The 27,541-nt window shown below is 44.2% G+C and overlaps 1 protein-coding gene across 4 annotated transcripts in view; it reads right to left on the bottom strand.

Annotated features, from left to right (window-relative positions):
• The window catches only part of ARMC2 (armadillo repeat containing 2), a 102,165-nt gene that overhangs the window by 13,680 nt on the left and 60,944 nt on the right, over nucleotides 1-27,541 (bottom strand). For all 4 annotated transcript variants that reach the window (XM_069974812.1, XM_069974811.1, XM_069974809.1 and 1 more), the window contains exons 8-12: nucleotides 22,381-22,556; nucleotides 19,749-19,851; nucleotides 8,364-8,587; nucleotides 5,128-5,273; nucleotides 3,704-3,803 (exon numbers count right to left, since the gene is read on the bottom strand). In XM_069974812.1, the coding sequence (XP_069830913.1) occupies nucleotides 3,704-3,803; nucleotides 5,128-5,273; nucleotides 8,364-8,587; nucleotides 19,749-19,851; nucleotides 22,381-22,556 (749 nt within the window). The remainder of the gene's footprint in view (nucleotides 1-3,703; nucleotides 3,804-5,127; nucleotides 5,274-8,363; nucleotides 8,588-19,748; nucleotides 19,852-22,380; nucleotides 22,557-27,541) is intronic.

Below are 27,541 nucleotides of genomic sequence, written 5' to 3'. Positions count from 1 at the left end.
AGCTTTCTTTTATGCTGACCAAGAGCCCGGTCCAGATCCCCATTGGACCTGATCTTCCAGGTTCCAGATAAGCAGAGAAACCAGTCAGTCTAAAGATCTACATAATCAAGTGATCAGTTTAACATTGCCAGGAAGCTGAGAAGCGAGCGGGTCTGGCACATAAAAGTAAAAACAGGCCCAGTTCACACCAGTTGCACAATCCTGACAGCTGGTTTCCACTAACATATAAACCACTCTTGGCATTCTGTTAGTCCTTTAAATCAAATAGTGATTTTGTATCTGCTTCCCCATTAAATTAAATGTTACTTAGCAACCTAACTTTTAGCTTCCAATCTTCATGAAGCCCTGCACTCTCATAACCAACCTGATTTAGACATATATAGACATATATAGAAATAAACAATGTGTGAGGCTAGGTCCATATCTGCAGGATAAAGCCTCTAATGTGGATTCCATTAGCAATCACAGATAAAACAGCATAGCATGAATTCTGTATGGTAAAATGCCAGTCACCATGATGGAAACCCAATGGACCCTATTAGTCAATTAGATCTATTAATCTCTGGCATCTGGCATGGATGGGATCCAGAATAACTTTTTGGTATATTGTTATTATGATGGAACAAAAAATGGAAGTAGCAGAGCAGATGTAAATGCTCACCCAAAATCAGTACAGGCTAAGTAATGTAAGGTTTTATGTTCAATTATAAGAGAAATATTACAAAAAAAAAAAGAAGAAAGACTAAAAGAGCAATGGATAGGAAAGAGCAGTGTATGTGAATACATTGCTCACTATTCAGCTGGGTGTCTGCTGCTATGTGAAATACGCCTTACTGGTCTACAGGAAGTATGCACAAAAAGCAAAAAAAAAAAAAACACAACACCTCCAAATCTACTGAAATCTATAAACACCCACTGGCTGACTAAATGTCAACAGCTGCCTGTGTATCTCCTCACCAGTGACATTCTAAAGAGTCTGCAATGACTCAATGCTTTACTGCAATAGGAATGGCATGAATATTTATTATAATAGTTACACATGTCTCTTCGTAGCAGAGATCTTGCTATATTCTGTTATGTGAGAAATACAAACTTGCCAGAAGAAGTTACCAATGGCCACAAAAAAGTGGCCAATACGACCATGATTGGTATGACAACCAAAGTATGTTGGCCCTGCCTGAACGGCACTCCACACTGCCAGATATGCTCAGATTTCTAGGAACTGTTTGTGTCTGTCTCCTCGGCTAAAGAAAAATGGCTTTTCCCAGAGGAATACTCCATCTTGTCTGCATTAAATACTGGCAGACACACATTTTCCATGCTTTCCTAACGTTGTTTTCGTTGGGACGTTCAGTGGTTGGGTGTGGAATCCTAGTGAGAATTAAAACTAACTAAAATTAGCCTTTATTGTAGCTGTAAACAGATTTTATGATTTACTTTAAAGGGTTTTCATTAAAACAAAGTGACATAAGTGTAAGAAAATATGATACAAATCTTCATAACATAAGCTATATAAAACTCAGGTCCAAATTCTATTAAACGACCAACGATTTCTGGTCGTTTAATTGTCTGCTATTACACTGAGCAATTATCTGTCAAATCAGAACAATTTAACGATTTTTCGAACAATAATCGTTCCGTGTAATACCACCCCTTAGAAAGGTAAAAAAAAAAAAACCAAATACAGGAGCCTCCAAATGTTACCATTTATGTTCCATCAGGTTCAGGGCTACTGTCCCCAAAACTCAATGCTTCTAGGTTTTATTAAATCATTTGTCTGTTGGATTTGCACTAGAATGGGAGAGACATTACAGGTTTGTGCAAGGGCCCTATAACACGGAACGATTATTCAGTGAAAAATTATTATATTGTTTGAATTTAAACAGTCATTTTACAGTGTAATTGATCGTTCGCTGTAATTCCACATACGTTCAGTGTAATGCACATTGTTCCTTCTTTTGCTGGGATCAAATGAAATAAACAGTCGTAGTAACAATCGTAACTAACAACTATTGTTCTGTGTAATATGGTGAACGTATTTAGGTTAACGATAAGCAATCTCATTTGCGATTGTTTATAGTTAGTCTTTAATTATCAAAAATTGCTTCGTCCAATGGGACGCCAAGGGTTGTAACACAGCTATGTGCACAAGGGCCTTATAAATAGAATGGCCCAGATTTACTCATGAAAATGTGCCATGACTGCACCAAAACAACTGTATGCATCACTTCGACACACTTTCTAATGATCTTCACAGACAGCGGCAGTTCTGTGACATAGCTGGGTCACAAAACGGCCGGTGCCTTACAGTGTGTGAACCCGGCCTTACGATGCATGTGCAATTGACTGATCACTGGCGGATGGGCCTTTAACACGCTGACTGACGGAATATTTTATTAATCTTATTGTTCTAACATTGGTGTACACCTATTCAAACCTCAATGTTCTTTTTCATGTTTATTAACCTAGATTAAAGATTGTTACATATAGCAATTATAACTTGTAGTGCGGCTGACCCTGAGGCCCTTTAGTTTGTATACTTGTAAGGCTGGGTTCACACTAGGTTTTTTTCATCCGTTTTTTTTTTCATCCGTTTTTTGCATGTGTGTGCATCCATTTTAATCTGTTCTTCCACTGAATTCCATTAAATAAAGGAAGGGATCAAAACGGATTCGTTTTTTTAACATACAAAAAAACTTAGTCAACCTCATTCTTGTGTCCGTTAAATAAAAAAACGGATGCATTTTGATCTTTTTTTTTTTATAATGGAATTCAATAGAAAAACAGATCAAAACAGATGCACACACATGCATCCTTTTTTGGGAAAAAAAAAAAAAAAACGGATTGCAAAAACTTAGTGTGAACCCAGCCTGAGTTGTACTAATTTGAAGAATGTCGGTGACTAAGAATTAGACAATTACTGTTAACCTGGGCCAATATTTTTAGAACTATATATGCAATTCCCCTTTGGTTGAGCATAAAACTAATTTTTATTCAAACTAATTTAAAAAGGAAATTAACAATAGGTTGGAAGAAACTAATCTGCTGTTTTGTTCCTATACAGCAGGGGACACTGAGTACTAAAGTAGCTTTATTACCTTGGACCCGCTACTGTAGTGCTCACCATTCCCTGCCCTACAGGAACACAACAGCAGGTTAGATTCCCTTTAAAAGGGAATGTAACAATTATGTATAAGCCCACATGATTCTAGACATAAGCCTATCTAGCCAAGTATAGGTTATAGCTAACATCTGTATGAATGTAAATCTGGTGACTGCTTGGTTTGTTTTACTGGGGGAAGTGAACTTTTCTTACAGAAACAAAGCAGATTGCTGACACATGTTATGTTATTGACAATTGAGCAAGAACATTGAGGACAGCAGAAGAAGAAATGGGCATTCCTAGTATAGGTTTACCAAGAATATAAATATTCATCATTATATTTTTAAACTGTTTTATATGTAAATGTGCTAATACATCATTCAAATGTTGAGGTGACACTGATAGACAAGACATTCTGTATAGACAGTCTACAAACACACCGCTGACAATGTTTAGTGTTACAATAGTATGTTCATAATTCTGGGTAGAGAAAGACGACTACATGTAATATCCCCCAATTTCACTCCCTTTCTCTAATGAGCATCATAATATGACATCAACATACAATATATATTCAAAAATTAAAGCAAACAAACCAACCTGTTTATTTGGATGTCTGTTTAGTACGGACAAGAAGGTGGCATAACAGTTGGAGCAATCTGCCAAAGCCAGGCAACAGTCATGGTACAGTGAAAGTTTGCTTAAAAAGAGAAAAAATGTATACATTATATATTATAAGTTATTTAGGCATTGACATTTTATTGTTGTGGTATACAACACAGTGTTGTTGGCTTTTGTTTTAATAAATTGTTTAGGGTAGCTTCACATGTACCGGATTTGCAGCAGATTTCACACAGCGAGTTTGCAGCAAAATCCGCTGCGAATCCATGTAGTGTGAAGGTCTATGGGGTTGCATATCTGCAACGGAACTCTCATTCTACTGTGAATATGTAACCCAACCCCTTTAACCCCCCACCGCCCGCAGCCCCCGGCTCAGAGCATACATTACCTGCTCCGCGGCTGTAGTGAGGCTCCAGGCTCCCGTCGATCCCCATCAGCCAATCAGTGCACGGCAGAAACGATTGGCTCATGGAGACTGACGGGAGACTGGTGCCTCACATGCAGCCGCGGTGCCGAGCAAGTAATGTATGCTCTGGCCTGGGGGCTGCGGGCAGTGGGGGGTTAAAGGGGCTGGGTTACATATTCACAATGCGGATATGTAACCCTATAGACCTTCACACTACATGAATTCGCAGCGGATTTAGCTGCAAACTCGCAGCGTCAAATCCACTGAGAATCCGGTACGTGTGAAGATACCCTTAAGATAAGGAAATCGCCATTGCTGCTTATAATAATACCCTACTCTCATAATATAATATTTCTGTAGCATGAACTTTTTACGTTTCCATAATTTTCATCCGCAAGCCAAATACACTACTGACAAAGTTTGGGATATTCAGGTAAGTACAGTAGGTTTTTAAAGCGTACACAGTGAAAACTTTGAAATTCCTGTAAGAATTTTGGGTTGCCATGGAAACAGGCCACGCATCAGCAACTTCTGTGAATGAGCCCTATTCCAACCTAATAGGGCTCATGCACCGAACTTACTGAGGCGCACAATGTTTCCACAGCAACCTGAACTACCGGTGTCAGCACACAGAAGTTTGAAAGTCTCCACTGTGACAGGTACACTAACTGCAATTACTGAATACAAAACAAAAAGTATTTGAAAAGAAGAGACGTCCCAGTCTTTCCTTTATACGGGTTCTTCATCAATGATCTGTTCCTGGAGTTGTATTTAATAACTGCATTTAAAACCTGAAAGTGTGACCACAACCTAAGCCGCAAGTTACCCACAGTCATGTGCATTATCACTCTCTATAGGACAGATCCCATACAAAACTTATTATGAAGCACCTTCGAACTAGAGACAAAAGAACCTTGTTGAGTAATCTACTTTTAGAGACTCCAATGACTGGTATGAACAATCCTTATCATAATTATGAAAAGAAGAAGATAAATACCTTAGTATTCGAGAAATATTGATGCATATATCTTTATCTTGTATATAATGCTCCAAGAGAACGCACAATTCCATTAAAGCGTTAGTTGCAAGAAACTTTGGACGTGACTGGGAAAGATCAGCAAGGTTCCTTAACGTCGCAGTGAGCTGAGGGAAGGGAACACACAATGTTCTTTATAAAAACAGTAAAATTTACTTTTAATGTAATTTGGTCAGATATGATACTAAATGTGCCGCAGGTAAAAGCTACAGTAAAGAAAGATCATGAAACGTACTGGCTTATATATACACAGAATTTTGCGTATACACATTTTATACATATGCATACATTCAAGGGATAATATAAAGTTGCAAGAGAAAAAGACCACAAGAGAATAATTTGGTGCATACCGCTATTTGTAAGAAATGTATAATCTTTATGTCTAACAATAAGACACAACAAAACATACATAAAAAACATCAGCAAGTGAGCCAAGCAAAGGGAAGCCCTGTACTAAGGGACCAAAACCTAAATGAATGGCTCCACAATATTATATAAAGCAAAAAACTCTATACAATACAACCCAATCCATGTAGACATACCAACGCTATACAAGTCAACCCTCTGGGAGAGTACATACATGCGCTGAAGTGGCCCCATAAAAATATATGCTATTGGGGTGAGGGGGGGAATAAAACATCAACCACTTGAAATGAAGGCAAATACAACATGAATTGAACCCAAATTAAGCACACTACAAAAATAAAGCACATAAAACATATATAAAACCGAAATAGATAGCAAACTTTTGTGTAAGTTGTGTTTAGCACAAGAATACGTGTGGGGTTCATGGGACCAAACTGGTTTGCTCTGTTTGGGTTATGCATTTGGCTGTTTTTTTGCTTTATATGATATTATGAAGCTGGTATATTTTTCCAGGCTTTGGTTACTGGGGTTACCTTTATAACAGGGCTCCCCTTTGCTTGGATCACTTGGTCATGTTTCTAAGCTGTTTATGTTTTTCATCATGCAGTGTTAATGGACTTAAAGGGAACCAATCACCTCAAAAATGCATATATAGCTTTTTAAATGTGCTGTTAGAGCACACAGCACACTTTCCATACATGTTTCTATATACTCCCTGCCTCCCCCGTGTAATCCATAAAGTAACTTTATAAAACTGGCGCCCGGTATGCAAATTACATCAGGTAGTCACCTGGGCGGTGTTCGGCTAGATGGTAGTCACAGTCAGTCCGGGTCCCCTGGGCGTCCTCTGGCGGTAATAACGCCCCTCTGGGCGTGATTCAAATCACACAGTAGCTCCGACGTCACTCGGGAGCGCGCCATGCACGACGTCTGCGCACCTACGTTTTTACGCCACCGCGCATGCGCAGTACAGCCGCTTCCATTCTGGCTGTACTGTGCCTGTGCAGAATAGCTTCAAACTCAGTGTGAGCCGGAGTTTGAGGCTATTCTGCACAGGCGCAGTACAGCCAGAATGGGAGCGGTGTAAGACGTAGGCGCGCCGACGTCGTGCACGGCGCGCTCCCGAGTGATGTCAGAGCTACTGGGTGATTTGAATCACGCCCCTTACCGCCGGAGGACGCCCAGGGGACCCGGACTGACTGTGACTACCATCTAGCCAAACACCGCCCAGGTGACTACCTGATATAATTTGCATACCGGGCGCCAGTTTTATAAAGTTACTTTATTGATTACACGGGGAAGGCAGGGAGTATATAGAAACATGTATGGAAAGTGTGCTGTGTGATCTAACAGCACATTTAAAAAGCTATATATGCATTTTTAAGGTGATTGGTTCCCTTTAAAGAGAAGAGCCATTTTGGTAAATCTTCTATATGCAAATTAGGCAGTTTGACACACTAGGGGCAGGACTACTGCCCTCTGATCCCCCACCCCTCATCATAAATATAGAGGTAGCGCTCTAGAGTGATAACACCCTGTTGTTCATCACTGCAGAGCACCAGAAGAATATTCGAGAGAAGGGGTGGGTCGGATCGGTGATAGTCTTGCCCTCAGTGTGCCAAACTGTCTCATATGTATATTGAATTAGGTCAAGATATACCTAAATCTATGCTTCTTGATGGCATATTCATCATTTACATTGAGGACTGTAATACTAATTTTACGGTTTACTGCAGCCATGCACTGCATGCAAATGGGCTGTATGCAGGCAGACAGCTGAGCGCAACTAGTCACGGTGCTCAGCCTGTAATTGTGCTCAGTAGCCATGATTGACAGGCATAGAGGTTTCTATGTCCTGGCAGCTTGTTAAAGGGGTTATCCAGCGCTACAAAAACATGGCCACTTTCTTTCAGAGACAGCCCCTCTTTTGTCTCCAGCTTGGGCGGGGTTTTGCTGCTCAGTTCCATTGAACTGAATGGAGCTTAATTGCAAACCGCAGCTGAACTGGAGACAAGAGTCGTGTTGTCTCTGAAAGAAAGTGGCCATGTTTTTGTAGCACTGGATAACCCCTTTAAGTATAAGCCTCTCTGCACGTCAATCCCACCTGCTGAGAGTGATTAAAGTGCCAAGACCAGTTGCGCTCTGCTCCCCACCCCAATCCATACATACAGCTTATTTACATGAGGGGCACATTTGCAGTTTTACGGACTTGGATGTAAACATTAAATACACTGTGGGGAAGCTGGTTTCATTGCTCATTAGGTGGTGTGAGTTTTATATGATCATTCCACCTGACAGAATCACTTTAAATCAAGCAATTTTTCAGTATTTAAATTGAAAATACCTAGACCATGCTTTTGTATTTATTGGGTCTATTTTTTCCTCCAGTTCACCAGACTTGCTAATTTGCACAAATATAAAAACAACAAATCTCTGGAACGGTATGGTATATTTGAAAAAGGAGGGCACTGTTGGATCCAGCACGGCAGGGCCAATGAGACATAACACTGACCTTGAACAACCTTGAAGGTTAGTAAAAGATTTGCTTCAAAAAATTGCAGCATTGGTGATAAGATTTAGTCATTATGGAGTGGTAATATGTTGTCATCATATGGTGATAATATTTGTTCCTTCTATAGGGGTATTAATTGGAAACTGTATGGCTATTATACAGAGGTATACAGTCAGATTTCCTGCCTACAAAACTTTCTTATCTGTGATTTTCAGGGTGACAGGGATGCACCATTTTAGTTTTTAACCCAGATGGGGGCAGAAAACTAGAATTATATAAAATATTAATAATACTAATACACAAATATTTGCTAACAGACCTGAACTAGCAGATGACTCATATTCAAAGATGTATTTTCTGGAATGGTGTTTAATCGGATAATCTGCTTCATTAATTCCACCAGTATTTCCACTGCTTGTTTTTTGAGTAATTCATTAAGCAGCATGGTATTTCCAGAAAGGAATTTGATAGTCCCCAGACAGTACAAGAAAGCTTCGCTGTTTGCTTGTGCATCTTCATTCTGCAGGACGTCTAGCAGCACACCTAAAGGGAACACCGGCAGTTTAGTATCACAGCAAAGGTGCTAGGAAAGTTATAGAGCAGGGGTACTCAACAACTTTTAGTGAAGGTCCACTTACCGGGGTCTATTGTCAGGTGAAGGTCCGAGCTGAACATCAGTAGGAAACGTGTTTTGTTACTTTGTCACAAACGTTCAACTATTTATATACAGAATTGCTGCTTATTAGCGGGAAAATTGGCATTTTTTTCTCTCTCACCAGGCCTTTGATATTAGGTACAAAGGGGGTGACTGCCCTGGTAGTATATAGCCCCCCTGTTGCTCCCCCAGTAGTGTATAGCCCCCCCTGTGCGCTCTCCTTCAGTAGTATATAGCCCCCTGTTGCTCCCCCAGTAGTATATAGCCCCCCTGTGCGCTCTCCCCCTGTAGTATATAGCCCCCTGTGAGCTCCCCCCAGTAGTATATAGCCTCCCCGTGCGCTCTCCCCTGTAGAATATAGCCCCCTGTCAGCTCCCCCCAGTAGTATATAGCCCCCCTGTGCGCTCTCCCCCTGTAGTATATAGCCCCCTGTGAGCTCCCCCCAGTAGTATATAGCCCCCCTGTGCTCTCCCCCTGTAGTATATAGCCCCCTGTGAGCTCCCCCCAGTAGTATATAGCCCCCGTGAGCTCCCCCCAAGTAGTATATAGCCCCCCTGTGAGCTCGCCCCTGTAGTATATAGCCCCCTGTGAGCTCCCACTGTAGTATCTAGCCCCCCCATGCGCTGTCCCCCTGTAGTATATAGCCCCCTGTGAGCTCCCCCCAGTAGTATATAGCGCCCCTGTGCTCTCCCCCCAGTAGTATATAGCCCCCCTTGTGCTTTCCCCCTGTAGTATATAGCCCCTGTGAGGTCCCCCCTGTAGTATATAGCCCCCCTGTGCGCTCTCCCCCTGTAGAATATAGCCCCCTGTGAGCTCCCCCCAGTAGTATATAGCCCCCTGTGAGCTCCCCCCAGTAGTATATAGCCCCCCTGTGCTCTCCCCCTGTAGTATATAGCCCCCTGTGAGCTCCCCCCAGTAGTATATAGCCCCCGTGATCTCCCCCCAAGTAGTATATAGCCCCCCTGTGAGCTCCCCCCTGTAGTATATAGCCCCCTGTGAGCTCCCCCTGTAGTATATAGCCCCCCCATGCGCTGTCCCCCTGTAGTATATAGCCCCCTGTGAGCTCCCCCCAGTAGTATATATCGCCCCTGTGCTCTCCCCCCAGTAGTATATAGCCCCCCTTGTGCTTTCCCCCTGTAGTATATAGCCCCTGTGAGGTCCCCCCTGTAGTATATAACCCCCTGTGCGCTCCCCCCAGTAGTATATAGCCCCCTCAGTAGTATATAGCCCCCTGTGAGGTCCCCCCTGTAGTATATAGCCCCCTGTGCGCTCCCCCCAGTAGTATATAGCCCCCTCAGTAGTATATAGCCCCCTGTGAGGTCCCCCCTGTAGTATATAGTCCACCTGTGCGCTCTCCCCTTGTAGATGCCCCCCAAACAGAAAAAAAAAAATAACAAAAACAACTCACCTAGCACCTCGTTCCCCGCTGCGGCTGTCTTCTTCTCTTCCCGTCAGTCCGGCCCCCGGCTGATACGCGCTCTGTAGGGATGTCCTGGGGATTCCCCAGCAGAGCGCGCATCAGTGACCTCAGCGTACGCCGCCGGCCTGCACTTCTGGGAAGGACAGGCCGGCAGCGTACACTGAGGTCTGTGGTGCGCGCTCTGCTGGGGAATCCCCGGGACATCCCCAGAGAGCGCGTATCAGCCGGGGGCCGGACCAACACTGCCCCCAGCCCCACAGGCGTACTGACATCTAAGGACAGTACGCCTATGGGGCGGTAGGCAGTGCGGTGGGGAGCGGGACGGACCAGATCCGGGGCGGTTAGGAGGTCTGACCAGGGGTCCGGACAGCTGGCCTCCGCGGTCCGGGTTCGGACCGCGGTCCGCCAGTTGAGGACCCCTGTTATAGAGCAAGATACAAAAACTGCAGTTAAAATTCAATGGGGGAGATTTATCAACCATGGTGTAAAGTAAAACTAGCCCAGTTGCCCCTAGCAACCAATCAGATTCCATCTTTCATTCCTCACAGACTCTTTGATGTTTGATAAATCTCCTTTAGGGTGCCTTCACACCTACCGGATCCACAGCGGATCTCACTTCTGCGGATTCGAAGCGAGAACCGCTGCGGATCCGGTGCCATTCACCCCTATGATAGCACATATTCGCATCGGGATTAACATCCTGCTGTGAATATGTGCTTTAACCCCTCGCTGTCCGCAGACCCGCCGCCGCATTAGCCCATCCTCGGCCGCATCCCCATCTGCTTAACATGTTATTGAATAGATATCAATTTTCTGAAGGAAAAAACGTTAAAATACTTTAATACTTAAAGTGACACTGTCACCCCCTTTGTGCATTCTGACATCTCTACACAGGTGTAAAGGGTAAATTTAGCGTTTTTCATACCTTATTTCATATCATACGTCATGGTGCTTGTTCAAGTAAAAAGTGTCCTTTTATCAACTGCAGATTGTATTAAGTAGACGTGGCCTCGCTGCATTAGCGCCACTTAGCCCCGCCCACAACAGTACCCTTGGGCCCGCCCCCTCGACGCCCATTGGTGGGGTGGGGTCTAGACCTTTCGGCCAGCCTGTTCCAATGGCCGGAGAGGGGGCGGGGCCAACTGTGACATTGTGGGCGGGGCTAAGTGGCGCTAATGCCGCGAGGCCATGCCCACTTAACACAATCTGCAGTTGACAAAAGATGACTTTTTACTTGAACAAGCACCATGACGTATGATATAAAATAAGGTATGAAAACCGCTAAATTTACCCATTACACCTATGTAGAGATGTCAGAATGCAAAAAGGAGGTGACAATGTCACTTTAAGATGTATTATTACCCTAAAAAAATCAATTAGTCTTCATCAAACCTATTTTCTATCAATTGAATGAGAAGTGTCCGGAATTTCTATGTGCACCTGTACACTGACTGCTGTCCTGCAGAATAAAACTTAATAATCAGTGTTGAGCGGATCTTTTTTTATGTTCAAGATCCACAATGTTATCCGAACCCAAATGCTCGGTGTGATTCCCCGCGGCTGCAGAAGTTGAAAGCCACCCTATGGAGTCCTGGAAAACATGGATAAAGTCATAGGCTGTATCCATGCTTTCCTGGTAGGAAAATGGGAAAAATCTATGGGGAGTTCTTACATACAGGCCCCTGAAGTCCACTTCCGAATTGAACGTGTTCTTAAAAAGAAAAAAAAGTTTTTGAAGTTTTCTAGAAACTTTGAAAACTTGCTGCTAAACTTATATGTTTTTAAACATCCTAAAATAGTAATGACACATACTGTAAGTGTAAATTAATAATGAAGTACATAAAGTCAGCAAACAACAAGCAAAGATTTAGACAAAAAGATAAAAATCGGTAGATTGAGGATAAACCAGTAGACTAAAAGATGAACCAGCACAAAAAAAAAGTTGTTAAAACTATTGTATTTACAACCGCAAATACAACTGTACCTGTGACTGTAATTTATACTGATGACTCCAAACAAAGTGTGTTTACACTGTAAGATTTGCAAAAATTAACAATCATTTTGAGGTCATGCGTTTAACATATACAGTTTGTGTGTGGGGGGGGGGGGGAGATGCAATTTGGTGCAATCCATTTGGATCTGTTTGTCCATTGACTCATAAAAAAAAAAAAAAAAAAAGGATCAAAATGGATGCTTTTTTTAGGTTGACCACATTTTTGCGTGAAGTAAAAATAACCATTTCAAAATGGATACATTAAAACAGGCTGAGTTTACACATTTGTTTTTGCAGTCTAAGATTAAATAAATCTGGGCCAATGTAAGAGTTGTAAAATTGCCTTATGCCAACTAAGCCACAAGCAGCCCAATCTTGAAAGTCTTGAAGTATGTTTTATGAAGCCAGAATGGTCATCTTTTATGTTATGAGTCATATCTGTAATTTGTTGTTGCTGGGTGTTCATCCTACAAAAGTGGCGATTACAAAATTTTTGCCAAGAGCTGCATTTTTATCATACAATTAGTATTACTATTCATGTTAAAGGGGTATTCCCCCCCAAAATTATTTTTGCATTAATACGCTGCCCACCCGTAGCTTTCCATCTTTCCAATATAAAGTTATTATGGATTCTGCACAGTTTTGCTGTTATCCAGCTGCATTCACCCCCACGGATTGCAGAGAATCATCAGACCTCAGTCCACACCGACACGCTCCCTGCTCCTGGCACCCACCCTCCGTGTCGGCATCACGTGTCCTCAGTCCCAGCACAGTGAAGTGACTGAGAACACTGATGGGGTGGCTGCTGTTACAGAGGGAGACCGTGATCAGCGCAGCTGTGACTGCATCCCTCTCTAACAGCAGCCACCCCCAGCCCAGAGCTCACCCCCTGTGTCCAGAGCCTCCCGCCGCACCGTCCAGCACTCACCCGCAGCACACAGCCCCCCGCCCCACAACCGACCCCCCCCCCCCCCCAATCACCCGTGGCATCCCTCACTTACCCGCAGCATAGCCTCCGCACTCACCCGCGGCCTCCTTACCCCGCGGCAAGCTCCGCCCCCGCGATCGCCCGCTACTAGCTCTGCCCCACCGCAATTGCCCGTGACTAGCTACGCCCCCTCGCAGTCGCTCGTGACTAGCTACGCCCCATCGCAATCACCCGCGGCAAGCTCCGCCCCCGCGATCTCCCGTGGCAAGCTCCGCCCCCCCCCGCGATCACCCGCGGCAAACTCCGCCCCCTGCGATCACCTGCGGCAAGCTCCGCAATCGCCCACATCACCGCCAACTCAGGTCTGCTACACCGGCGTCCCCGCCAACTCAGCTCTGCTACACCGGCGTCCCCGCCAACTCAGCTCTGCTACACCGGCGACCCCGCCAACTCAGCTCTGCTACACCGGCGTCCCCGCCAACTCAGCTCTGCTACACCGGCGTCCCCGCCAACTCAGCTCTGCTACACCGGCACAGCCATCTCAGCTCTGCTACACCGGCATCATCTCCTTCATTGTCTCAGCTCTGCTACTTCACCATCATCAGGCAGAAGCATTGCATGATGGGAAATGTAGTTTCATATCTTGGCTATAGACCATGATTTAGAAAAACTTGTAACTCGGTAACGGCAGCAGCTAGAAAGATGGGAGACGGCTCAAAATACTCAGGGGGACTTGGTGAGTAAGGCCAGCTAGGTATGGGAGCATTTCATTTTTTTAGCTCTTGGGGGGATTACCCCTTTAAATTCTGTTGTCTAGATTTAGAATGGCGAAGGCAGAACAGTGGCTGTGCATAGCTTTCTTTAATCTTGTTTCCAAACGTTATATTTGCTTGTTGTTAATTAGGCCAAAGTTTGCATCTTATGGCTGGGTTCACACTACGTATATATCAGTCAGTATTGTGGTCCTCATATTGCAACCAAAACCAGGAGTGGATTAACCCCTTAAGGACAGAGCCTGAAATGGCCTTAATGACAGAGACAAATTTTATGAATATGACCAGTGTCACTTTAGTCATTAATAACTTCGGGATGCTTTTACCTATCCGGCTGATTCTGAGATTGTTTTCTCGTGACATATTGTACTTTACATTTCTGGTAAATTGGAGTCGATACTCATAACAAATCTTTATGAAAAAAACCCAAATAATGTGAAAAAATGTGAAAAAATGCATTTTTCCAACTTTGAAACTTCTTTGCGTATACAGAAAGTGGTTATACCACACAAATTATATATTAAATAGCATTAGCAACATGTCTACTTTATGTTGGCGGCATTTATTAAACTATCTTTCATTTTTTTTAGACGATAGGAAGCTTAAAACATTAGCAGCAAATTTCCAAATTTTCAGTAAAATTTCAAAATCAGATATTTTTAGGGACCTGTTCAGATTTAAAGTGTATTTGAGGGGCCTGTATGTTAGAAAGCCCCACAAAGCACCCCATTTCAGAAACTGCACCCCCCAAACTCTGCAAAAGCACATCCAGAAAGTGTTTTAACCCTTTAGGGGAGTCATAGAAATAAAAGCTAAGTGTGTAAGGAATTTGAAAATTTTAATTTTCTGTGCAGAGATTTTATTGTAATCCAATATTTTTCATAATTATAAACCTATTACCAGAGAAATGCACCCAAATAATTATTGCCCCGTTTCTGCAGTTTATAGAAATACCCCATATGTGGCCCTATTGCGCTATTTGACGCAACCACAAGCCTCAGATATAAGGGAGCGCCTAGTGAATTTCAACGCCTCCGTTATATTTGGTCATTTTTGACTGTACCACTTCAGGTTGGCAGAGGCTCTGGGGTGTCAAAACCTAAAAAACACCCCTAAAGGGACACCATTTAGAAAACTACACCCCTCAAGGAATGTAACAAGGGGTGCGGTGAGCATCTGGACCCCACAGGTGCTTCACAGATTTTCCGAACAATATGGCGTGAAAAAAGAAAAATTTATTTTTTACACTAAAACGTTGTTCTAGCCTTCAATTTTTCATTTTCTTAAAGGGATAAGAGGCAAAAAAAGACAAAAAATGTGTAGCGCAGTTTCTCCCGAGTACAGAAATACCCCACATGTGGCGATAGAGTGCCAAGGGGGCGCAGGACGAGCCTCCAAAGGGAAGGAGCGCCAATTGGCTTTTGGAAGCTGAATTTCACTGAAAAGGATTTCAAGGGCCATATCGCATTTACAGAGCCCTCGTGCTGCCAAGACACTGGAAACCCCCCACAAGTGATTCCATTCTGGAAACTACACCCCTCAAGGAATCTAACAAGGGGTGCAGTGAGCATATGGACCCCACTGGTGACGGGCACAAATGTGGAACAATGTGACGTGAAAGGGAAAAATTTCATTTTTTCACTTTCATGGCACAAATGTGCCCGTCATCAAGGGGTCCATATCCTCACTGCACCCCTTGTTAGATTCCCTGAGGGGTGCAGTTTCCAGAATGGGGTCACTTGTGGGGGGTTTCCAGTGTTTTGGCAGCACGAGGGCTCTGTAAATGCGACATGGCGTTCATCATCCATTCTAGCCAAATCCAACCTCCAAAATCCAAATGGCGCTCCTTCCCTTCGGAGGCTTGCCCTGCGCCCACATGGCGCTTTATGTCCACATGTGGGGTATTTACGGACTCGGGGGAAATTGCTCTACACATATTGTGTGTTTTTTTCTCTTTTAACCCCTTGTGAAAATGATAAATTCAAGGCTAAACCAACATTATAGTGTAAAAAATGTAATATTTAATTTTCACGCCACATTGTTCCACATTTGTGCCCGTCACCAGTGGGGTCCATATGCTCACTACACCCCTTGTTACATTCCCTGAGGGGTGTAGTTTCCATAATGGGGTCACTTGTGGGGGGTTTCAACTGTCTTGGCAACACAGAGGCCTTTTGAATGCAACATGGCCCCTCAAAATCCATTCCATCCAAATCCAGCCTTCAAAAACGAAATGGCGCTCCTTCCCTTCGGAGGCTTGCCCTGCGCCCACATGGCGCTTTATGTCCACATGTGGGGTATTTACGGACTCGGGGGAAATTGCGCTACACATTATTTTTTTTTTCTCCTCTTTTAACCCCTTGTGAAAATGATATATTCAAGGCTAAACCAACATTATAGTGTAAAAAATGTAATATTTCATTTTCACGCCACATTGTTCCACATTTGTGTCCGTCACCAGTGGGGTCCATATGCTCACTACACCCCTTGTTACATTCCTTGAGGGGTGCAGTTTCCATAATGGGGTCACTTGTGGGGGGTTTCAACTGTCTTGGCAACACAGGGGCCTTTTGAATGCAACATGGCCCCTCGAAATCCATTCCATCCAAATCCAGCCTTCAAAAACCAAATGGCGCTTCTTCCCTTCGGAGGCTTTCCCTGCACCCGCATGGCGCTTTATGTCCACATGTGGGGTATTTCCGTACTCAGGGGAAATTGCTCTACACATTAAATGTTTTTTTTATCTTTTAACCCCTTGTGAAAATGAAAAAACATGACAAGATTAATGATTTAGAGTAAAAATTTAACAAAAATTACACTAAATGTTGGTCTAGCCTTGATTTTTTTCCATTTCCACAAGGGGTTAAAAAAGAAAATGAACACAAAACGTGTAGGGTAGTGTCCCCTGAGTACGAAAATACCCCACATGTGGGCATAATGTGCCATATGGGCACAGGGCAAGTCACCAAAGGGACAGAGCGCCATTTAGAGGCTGGAATGGAGGATGGAGGCCATGTCGCAATTACAAAGCTCCTGTGCTGCCAGGACAGTAGAAACCCCCGACAAGTGACCCCATTCTGGAAACTACACCCCATAAGGAATCTAACAAGGGGTGCAGTGAGCATATGGACCCCACTGGTGACGGGCACTTACGTAGAACATGTGCCGAGAAAATAAAAAATACAATTTTTTTCATTTTCACGTCCCAAATGTGGCCGTCACCAGGGGGCCATATCCCCGCTGCCCCCCTTCTTAGATTCCTTATGGGGTGTAGTTTCCAGAATGGGGTCACTTGTGGGGGGTTTCTACTGTCCTGGCCGCACAGAGGCTTTGTAATTGCATCATGGCATCCTCTAATGGGAATGGCGGCCATACCTACTTCGCTGGGGAAAAGGGACAATTCTAATTTATTTGGGGGTATTAGGCCAATTATTAGTTTATAAGGTTGAAAATGACAGATGTCCATCAAATTCAACCTGTGTTGATCCAGAGGAAGGCAAAAACCCCTCGTGAGGCAGACGACAGTAGCCTCATCACAGGGGAAAATTCCTTCCCGACTCCATAATGGCGATCAGAATAATCCCTGGATCAACGTGACCCCTGAAATAGGAATAAGGGACAGAATTTAGATAATGTAGAACCCCAGTGACGTGTGGTACGCCTTGGAGCGATCCAGTATGCAGAGGCCGGGGTGATCAGGACAGGAGTCACACTGGAAAATTGTGTCCTTCCTGATCCCCCTGTTACCCCACACTCTGCACTTCTTCTGGGGTCTCCTGTTTTCCAGTGTGGGGGACGTCACCTGGAAAATGTTACCCTGGTGCGATCCGGGGTCCTTCATATCCAGAAGCGCTGGGTCCGCTCCATGGCTGCTAAATATTAGGGCGCTATTACGGCTTCTGATATTTTCGGATCGTGCCGCAAGCTACAGTAGCTCGGGCAGCGAGGGACCAGAAGAGGGGGTGCTGGTATAAATGTTATCCCGTACAGGTGGTAACCTTTATCCAGCAGTGGGAAGATCAGTTCCCAAACGATCTCCCCACTAACTCCGAGGATGGGGGCATCTGGGGGCTGCATTCGGGTGTCCCTTCCTACATACACTCTAAGTGCACGTGCACACTGCGGAATCGCGACAGATAACCCTTCGTGCATTCCACAGCTGGCACCCACCGGCGGAGTGATGCAGGCGCACGTCTCCGTCCGTGTCATAGACTCCATTCTACGCACGGGCGGATTCCGCTCTCTGTCCAACGTATTCATTCTTTGAATGGACGACGGAATCCGCCCATGCATAACATGGAGTCTATGACACGGGTGGAGACACGCGCCCGCATCAGTCCGCCGGCGGGTGCCAGCTGCGGAATGCACAAAGGGTTATCCTTCGCCATTCCGCAGTGTGCACGTACCCTGGATCTGTAAGTGTACCCTGAGGTACTGTCACAGAGTGTGTAGAATTTCACACCATACCGTCATCTCTTATTGGGAAGGAGGTAATAATAACGTATCCCTCTGACGCCGAAAACACCCTGGGGGCCATTTGTATACGGGGATTGGTATATGGGGTATGTAGTGGTGTAGTGTCAAACTTTATTCAATGTAGTGTGGTGTAATGTAGTGTTTTTTATGTGTTTTTTACAGTAAGTATAAAAAAAAAACCTACGCCAACAAAGGAGTTGCTGATAAATGCCGCACTTATGTGCGGCACTTATCAGCAGACCGTGGCAGTAGAATATAGAAAAAAAACACCCTACGCCAAAAAGGAGGAGTTGCTGATTAGCAGCGCACTTTCGTGCGATGCTGATCAACACTCAGCGGCGATAGGGTGCGGAAAATAGAAAAAAAAAAATTTGAAAAAAAAAATAAAAAAAAAATTTCTACATTCTGAACATCCCTGTAGCTGCTGATAAGTGTATTACACATATCAGCCGCTAGAGGGCAGCAGAGCGCAAAATACGGAAAGAGCCGACGCTGGAGCCGAAAATAGCCGAGAGAAGCCGACCGTGACGTCACGGAAGAAGCCGAAGACCCGAACGAAGACGAGGATGCCGCGAACCCGGAAGACGCCGATCAGGAGCCCGGGACAGGTGAGTAATGTACAAATACCTGCTCTGGACCCCTCGGCTACCTAGCTGAGGGGTCCAGGGCAGGTATTTACTATATCGTGGGACTCTGATCGCCGTGCCACAGGCCCGGCGATCACCATTACTTTTTACAGTAATGGCGGTCGGTGCCGTCCTCGGACAGCACCGACCGCCATTTTTTTCCGGGTCATCGGGTCGCCGATGACCCGGAAAGGTTCCGATCGCCGCTATTGGCTGATCTGAATTGATCAGCCTATAGCGGCGATCGTAAGCACGGGGGGTGTTAACCACCCCCCGTGCCGTGAAGCTAAGATGGCCTGCTATGATTTATAGCAGGCCATCTTCCCCGATCGCTGTGTGCGAACACGCAGCGATCGGGGAAACATCGGGCGTAAATTTACGCCCTGATGCGCCAAGTACCAGGGCGCGAGGGCGTAAGTTTACGCCCGATGTCGTTAAGGGGTTAAAAACACAGAAAGGATCTGTTCACACAATGTAGAAATTGAGTGGATGGCCGCCATTTAATGGCAAATATTTTCTGTTATTTTAGAACAACGGCTGTTATATTGAAATAATGGCCGTTATTTACTGTTATATGGCGGCCATCCACTCAGTTTCAACATTGTGTGAACATATCCTTTATGTGTTTTGAATCCACTCCTGGTTTTGGTTGCAATATGAGGACCACAATACTGACTGAAATATACGTAGTGTGAACCAAGCCTGGTGCTGTAATAAGCAGTATTGTAACACATCATATGTGACAAAAATATACATCATACTACGTTAGAAAAAAATGCCATGCTAGCATTTCCGCTAGCAGAGAAGAATAAAATAGGAATAAATGATCTCACCCATCATGTTATCATTTTGGAAGAGACAATCATTGTTTTCACTTCTGCTTATTTTAAATACAAGCTTGCAGATGTTTAAGAGGTTCTTGCCACTTACTCGCAACTGGGCCAAAAAAGGAAAAAACATAAGTTAGAAAGAGTATGATCAGAAAAAAATTAAAACACAGAAAAAAGTACATATAAAAATCATACTATTATTGCAACGGCAACCGAGTATTCATTGGCTAGCTGACCCTTCGCTGTATAGTGAGCACAACTTTACAATGAGTAATATAATATTATTACATTTTAGATTGATCATTGGCACGGCAAAAACATTCAAAGGCCATGTTCACATACTGTAAAAACACGGCCGCCATTTGATTTTAGAATAACGGCGTTATTTACATAATTCAGTGGTTATCATGGCAGTTCGTGCATCCATTATTGCGCAAACGGAAATCAGCTACCAATCCTGGTACAGTGAAGTTGAATGGGTCAGATACCTGCAGCGGAATTTTTATTTAGCTATCAGTATGTGACCCAGCCCCTTTAACCCCCCGCAGCCCGCACCTGGAGCATCCATCACCTGCTTGGTGTCGCAGCTGCATGTGAGGCTCCTGTCAGTCCCCATCAGCCAATCATTGCACAGGCAGCGCTGATTGGCTGATGGGGACTGATGGGAGCCTGGAGCCTCACATGCAGCCGCAGCGCCAAGCAGTTAATGGATGCTCAGGGCTCAGGCTGCGGTCGGTTAAAGGGGGCGGATCACACACCGGACATCGGAATGAAAATTCCGCTATGGGTATGTAACCCCATTCAACTTCACTGTATCAGGATTCGGTACGCGTGAAGCTACCCTTACAGTGGATTTTGCAAGACTGTATAAAATCTACTGCACGGACGCATTTAAAGGTAGGTACCATGCACACATGGGGCCAGACACCTACACTACACTGTAAGCACCTCGGGTCCAGTCAGAAGGCTGACAGAGTATAAGAATAAAAGTTACTTTTATTCAGCAAATATACAGGCCACTTACTCTGTGTTATATATGATATACACACCCTCTAGTCCTTTACACACACCACAGGAGTATAGTTCATACTGTACTGCGCACCCAAAAGACACTCAAAAGACGACATAGGTGCAAATAAAGAGGATTTTACTCCAGCAAGTGACTTGATATACTCCAACCAGACACGGAAAATGATTATGAGAAGGTCATTAAAGGGGATGGTCACTTTATGGGAAAATAGTTCAGTGTACAGAATTAGTAAGTGTACTAACTGTATATACTGACAGTAGCTCCCTGTGTACCTCATAGAGCTAAGATCCCACTCCTCTCCTCTAGGCTGGGCTGCCCTGCTCTGTGGTGTGTCTGTTCATAAGATGGCCGACAAGGAGGAGCATGTGACCGTGACCATGCCCTGCTACCCCCCCCCCCAGTGTCCACCATAGGCATATACAGGCTCAGTGTTGGACAATTGGGTGCGGGGCCAGGCACATGCTCCTCCATGTCAACCATCTTATGGACAGATTCACCACAGAGCAGGACAGCACAGTCTGTTGGAGGGGAGTCTGATTTTAGCTCTATGAGGTACACAGGGAGCTACTGTCAGGAAGTGCAGTGAGTACACTTACTAATACTGTACACTGAACTATTTTACTATAAAGTTGCCAACCCCTTTAAGAATACAAGCAGTCGCTACGGATGGAGACGTTTTGGTTGAACCTTGACCTTTAATCAAGTCTGCATAGCTCTGGTAGTGAGGTAGAAGTAAGGCAGCATCCTCCTGCCACCAGACGCTGCCTTCCCTCTACTCAAATCCGATCATTCGGCTTTTGAATTTCGGTGGCTGAAGCAGTTGGATGCAGTCCTAGGAAGTCCTGGAAAGCATGGATACAGCCATAGACCATAGGCTATGTTCGTGTTTTCCAGGACTCGCTAGGGCTGCATCCAACTTCTTCAGCCATTGGTATTAAAATGCCCAATGATCAGACTAGAGGTGTGCTCATCGCTGAAAGGGAAAATACGAAATGCAATATGGGAACACAGCCTTTCAGCACTTTTGGGGTGCTCTTCCCCTCAGCACTAGCTGCTGTGCCTTAACAATGAACTTGTGAACGGTAGGAAGGGTGTGGACTTGCAAGTGAAGGTCCTGTCTGCAGTTCACAACCACATACACTAGTCGCAGCTACTAGTGCAGCAGGAAAAAGCACCCTTCATTTAATAATATTTTTTTCTCTTTTTTTCCCCAGAACTTTGGATTCAGCAGACTATGTTGATGACTGGTGGATTATTTATTTTTTTTAATAACAATGTCAACAAGGGGTGTGAGGGTGTTTTTATGTAAAATAAATAAGTAAAAGTCTTTTTAGCCTTTTATTTGCGTCAGAATTTTTTCAAATGAAGGCCTTGTTCACACAATACACATGGCATTAACTGGCATATCTAATATACTTTCTGGGTTTTTGCTGTTTTGTTGTTTAGAGCGTTGTTTAGATTTATTAGAACAAACTCCTAAGTATTGCGACTGCTAGGCACAACTAGGTTCCAACATATTAACATATATGTACTGTACAGTATACTGTAGCACAATATACAGTTATTTCTAACTTTGTAGCATATCCAAAAAGTTTGTATGCTTACCTCTAAAATTAACTTAGCCAGGCAAAGACCAAGCCTATCTGAACGAACATCAACCAACTTGAACAAAGTCTTCAAGATGTGAGGTCGCCTTTTGCATCTCTTTCCTAACATGCTGCCATCATCCAAAGTCTTCCACAACTTAACACACAAGCTGCACAGTTCTTCAAGGTTTCCATCTACCAGAGATAAATGAGAAGCAGAGTGAGTAACTGTTGTTAGGAAAGGGAAAATGTAACTTTAAGGGTGGGTTCACACTATGTTTTCACAGTCCTTTTTTATCATCAGTTTTATGCAAAAAAAAAAGGGATGAAAAAAAAACGGTGAACCCAAGCTAACAACTTTCATGTAAAATATGTGAAAAAAGACAGTTTGCCATTCAGGTGCACGCAAGAAGGAATATTGAAACTTGGTTTGTTCAGTAATAATCATCTTGTGGCTGTCACATGATTTTTTTCCCATAAGAGAAAAGAGCTTGCACTCATGTGTCACTTGAAGAATTCCCTGCAAATTCATACAGTAACACCTTGGATTAAGAGCACAGTTTGTTCTGAGAACATGCTCGTAACCTAATTCACTCTTATATCCTATCAAATTTTCCCATAAGAAATAACAAACGCAGAACCCAAAAACGTTAGGTATGGTGTTCTGTACCAATAAAGAACACTATTAGTAAAGAAGGGGTTAAAGGGTCAGAGGGAAGCAGCAGTGACATGGACGGGCACCAGAAGAGAGACGGAAGATGTCCGATCACTGGCAGAGTTGATCAGGTAGCAGTGGGTTAAAATGAGAGGGCTTCCTACCCAGTACAGTATCGGGATGGGGGCACAGGGGTCCTTGTCTTGAGAAATCTTGTTCATTTACAGGAGTTACATTTTTTTTTTAAATAGTCAGCTAGTCTTGCAAAACACTCTCAAACTAAGTTTCTTGTAATCCAAGGTTTCACTGTACCTGACCACCTTAACCCCTTAAGGACCGGGCCTGAAATGGCCTTAAGGACCGGAGCAAATTTTATGAATTTGACCAGTGTCACTTTATTCATTAATAACTTCGGGATGCTTTTACCTATCCGGCTGATTCTGAGAATGTTTTCTCGTGACATATTGTACTTCACATTTCTTGTAAATTGGAGTCGATACTTATAACGAATCTTTATGAAAAAACCCAAAATAGCGTGAAAAATTGTGAAAAAATGCATTTTTCCAACTTTAAAACTTTTCTGCTTATACAGAAAGTGGTTATACCACATAAATTATATATTAAATAGCATTAGCAACATGTCTACTTTATGTTGGCGGCATTTATTAAACTATATTTCATTTTTTTTAGACAATAGGACGCTTAAAACATTAGCAGCAAATTTCCAAATTTTCTGTAAAATTTCAAAATCAGATATTTTTAGGGAACTGTTAAGGTTTAAAATGTATTTGAGGGGACTGTGTGTTAGAAAGCCCCACGAAGTACCCCATTTCAGAAACTGCACCCCCTAAACTCTGCAAAAGCACATCCAGAAAGTTTTTTAACCCTTTAGGGGAGTCACAGAAATAAAAGCTAAGTGTGTAAGAAATTTGAAAATTTTAATTTTCTGTGCAGAGATTTTATTGTAATCCAATATTTTTCATAATTATAAACCTATTACCAGAGAAATGCACCCCAATATTGATTGCCCCGTTTCTGCAGTTTATAGAAATACCCCATATGTGGCCCTATTGCGCTATTTGACGCAACCACAAGCCTCAGATATAAGGGAGCGCCTAGTGAATTTCAATGGCTCCGTTATTTTTGGTCATTTTTGACTGTACCACTTCAGGTTGGCAGAGGCTCTGGGGGTGCCAAAACCTAAAAAACACCCCTAAAGGGACACCATTTAGAAAACTACACCCCTCAAGGAATGTAACAAGGGGTGCGGTGAGCATCTGGACCCCACAGGTGCTTCACAGATTTTCCAAACAATATGGCTTGAAAAAAGACTAAAGTATTTTTTACACTAAAATGTTGTTCTAGCCTTCAATTTTTCATTTTCACAAAGGGATAAAAGGAAAAAAAAAACACAAAACATGTAGCGCAGTTTCTCCCGAGTACGGAAATACCCCACATGTGGACATAAAGTGCCAAGCGGGCGCAGGACGAGCCTCCAAAGGGAAGGAGCGCCAATTGGCTTTTGGAAGCTGGATTTCACTGGAATGGATTTCAAGGGCCATGTCGCATTTACAGAGCCCTCGTGCTGCCAAGACACTGGAAACCCCCCACAAGTGACCCCATTCTGGAAACTACACCCCTCAAGGAATCTAACAAGGGGTGCAGTGAGCATATGGACCCCACTGGTGATGGGCACAAATGTGGAAAAATGTGACGTGAAAGTGAAAATTTTCATTTTTTCACTTTCATGGCACAAATGTGCCCGTCATCCAGGGGTCCATATCCTCACTGCACCCCTTGTTAGATTCCTTGAGGGGTGTAGTTTCCAGAATGGGGTCACTTGTGGGGGGTTTACAGTGTTTTGGCAGCACAAGGGCTCTGTAAATGCGACATGGCGTTCATCATCCATTCTAGCCAAATCCAACCTCTAAAATCCAAATGGCGCTCCTTCCCTTCAGAGGCTTGCCCTGCACCCACATGGCGCTTTATGTCCACATGTGGGGTATTTACGGACTCGGGGGAAATTGCTCTACACATTTTGTGTTTTTTTTTCTCTTTTAACCCCTTGTGAAAATGATAAATTCAAGGCTAGACCAACATTATAGTGTAAAAAATTTAATATTTCATTTTCACGCCACATTGTTCCACATTTGTGCCCGTCACCAGTGGGGTCCATATGCTGACTACACCCCTTGTTACATTCCTTGAGGGGTGTAGTTTCCATAATAGGGTCACTTGTGGGGGGTTTAACTGTCTTGGCAACACAGGGGCCTTTTGAATGCAACATGGCCCCTCGAAATCCATTCCATCCAAATCCAGCCTTCAAAAACCAAATGGCGCACCTTCCCTTTGGAGGCTTACCCTGCACCCGCATGGCGCTTTATGTCCACATGTGGGGTATTTCCGTACTCAGGGAAAATTGCTCTACACATTATGTTTTTTTTTATCTTTTAACCCCTTGTGAAAATGAAAAAATCAAGACAAGATCAATGATTTAGAGTAAAAATTTAAAAAAAATTACACTAAATGTTGGTCTAGCCTTAATTTTTTTCCATTTCCACAAGGGGTTAAAAAAGAAAATGAACACAAAACGTGTAGGGTAGTTTCCCCTGACTACGAAAATACCCCACATGTGGACATAATTTGCCATATGGGCACAGGGCAAGTCACCAAAAGGACAGAGCGCCATTTAGAGGCTGGAATGGGGGATGGAGGCCATGTCGCAATTACAAAGCTCCTGTGCTGCCAGAACAGTAGAAACCCCCCACAAGTGACCCAATTCTGGAAACTACACCCCATAAGGAATCTAACAAGGGGTGCAGTGAGCATATGGACCCCACTAGCGATGGGCACATGTGTAGAACATGTGCCGTGAAAATAAAAAATACCATTTTTTTCATTTTCACGTCCCAAATGTGGCCGTCACCAGGGGGCCATATACCCGCTGCCCCACTTGTTAGATTCCTTATGGGGTGTAGTTTCCTGAATGGGGTCACTTGTGGGGGTTTTCTACTGTCCTGGCCGCACAGAGGCTTTGTAATTGCATCATGGCATCCTCTAATGGGAATGGCGGCCATACCTGCTTAGCTGGGGAAAAGGGACAATTCTAATTTATTTGGGGGTATTAGGCCAATTATTAGTTTATAAGGTTGAAAATGACAGGTGTCCATCAAATTCAACCTGTGTTGATCCAGAGGAAGGCAAAAAAACCCTCGTGAGGCAGACGACAGTAGCCTCATCACAGGGGAAAAATTCCTTCCCGACTCCATAATGGCGATCAGAATAATCCCTGGATCAACGTGACCCCTGAAATAGGAATAAGGGACAGAATTTAGATAATGTAGAACCCCAGTGACGTGTGGTGCGCCTTGGAGCGATCCAGTATGCAGAGGCCGGGGGATCAGGACAGGTGTCACACTGGAAAATGTTGTCCTTCCTGATCCCCCTGTTACCCCACACTCTGCACTTCTTCTGGGGTCTCCCTTTCTCCAGTGTGGGGGACGTCACCTGGAAAATGTTGTCCTGGTGCGATACGGGGTCCTTCATATCCAGAAGCGCTGGGTCCGCTCCATGGCTGCTAAATATTAGGGCTCTATTACTACTTCTGATATGTTTGGATCGTGCCGCAAGCTACAGTAGCTCAGGCAGCGAGGGAGCGGAAGAGGGGGTGCTGGTATAAAAGTTATCCCCGTACAGTTGGTGACCTTTATCCAGCAGTGGGAAGATCAGTTCCCGGACGATGTCCCCACTAACTTCGAGGATGGGGGGGGGGGAGTCGAGTGTCCCTTCCTTCATACACTCTAAGGGTACGTGCACACTGCGGAATCGCGAAGGATAACCCTTTGTGCATTCCGCAGTTGGCACCCGCCGGCAGACTGATGCAGGCGCACGTCTCCGTCCGTGTCGTAGACTCCATTCTATGCACGGGCGGATTCCGCTCTGCGTCCAACGTGTTGATGGAATGACGGATGATGGAATCCGCCCGTGCATAGGATAGAGTCTATGACACGGGCGTAGACGCGCCCCTGCATCAGTCCGCCGGCGGGTGCCAGCTGCGGAATGCACGAAGGGTTATCCTTCGCCATTCCGCAGTGTGCACGTACCCTAAATCTGTAAGTGTACCCTGAGGTACTCTCACAGAGTTTGTAGAATTTCACACCATACCGTCATCTCTTATTGGGACGGTACTGGCAGAAAAGACGTGTCTGGGGGGAAGCGTACGCTACGCTACTCCCAGACACGTCACTGGATGATGAGGAGGATGAGGATGAATGGAGGAACAAAGGACCCCCCATTCATCCTCACTGGCTGTTTCGGTGTCGGAGGCAATAATAACGTATGCGTCCGATACCGAAAACACCCTGGGGGCCATCTTTATATGGGGATTGGTATATAGGGTATGTAGTGGTGTAGTGTAAAACTTTATTCAATGTAGTGTGGTGTAATGTAGTGTTTTTTTACGTGTTTTTTACAGTAAGTATACAAAAAAAACCTACGCCAAAAATGGTGTTGCTGATAAATGCCG

This window comes from Dendropsophus ebraccatus, chromosome 6 (genome assembly GCF_027789765.1).
Source record: "Dendropsophus ebraccatus isolate aDenEbr1 chromosome 6, aDenEbr1.pat, whole genome shotgun sequence".
In the NCBI taxonomy this organism is placed as follows: Eukaryota; Metazoa; Chordata; class Amphibia; order Anura; family Hylidae; genus Dendropsophus; species Dendropsophus ebraccatus.
This window is presented reverse-complemented; position numbering and strand designations above follow the sequence as displayed.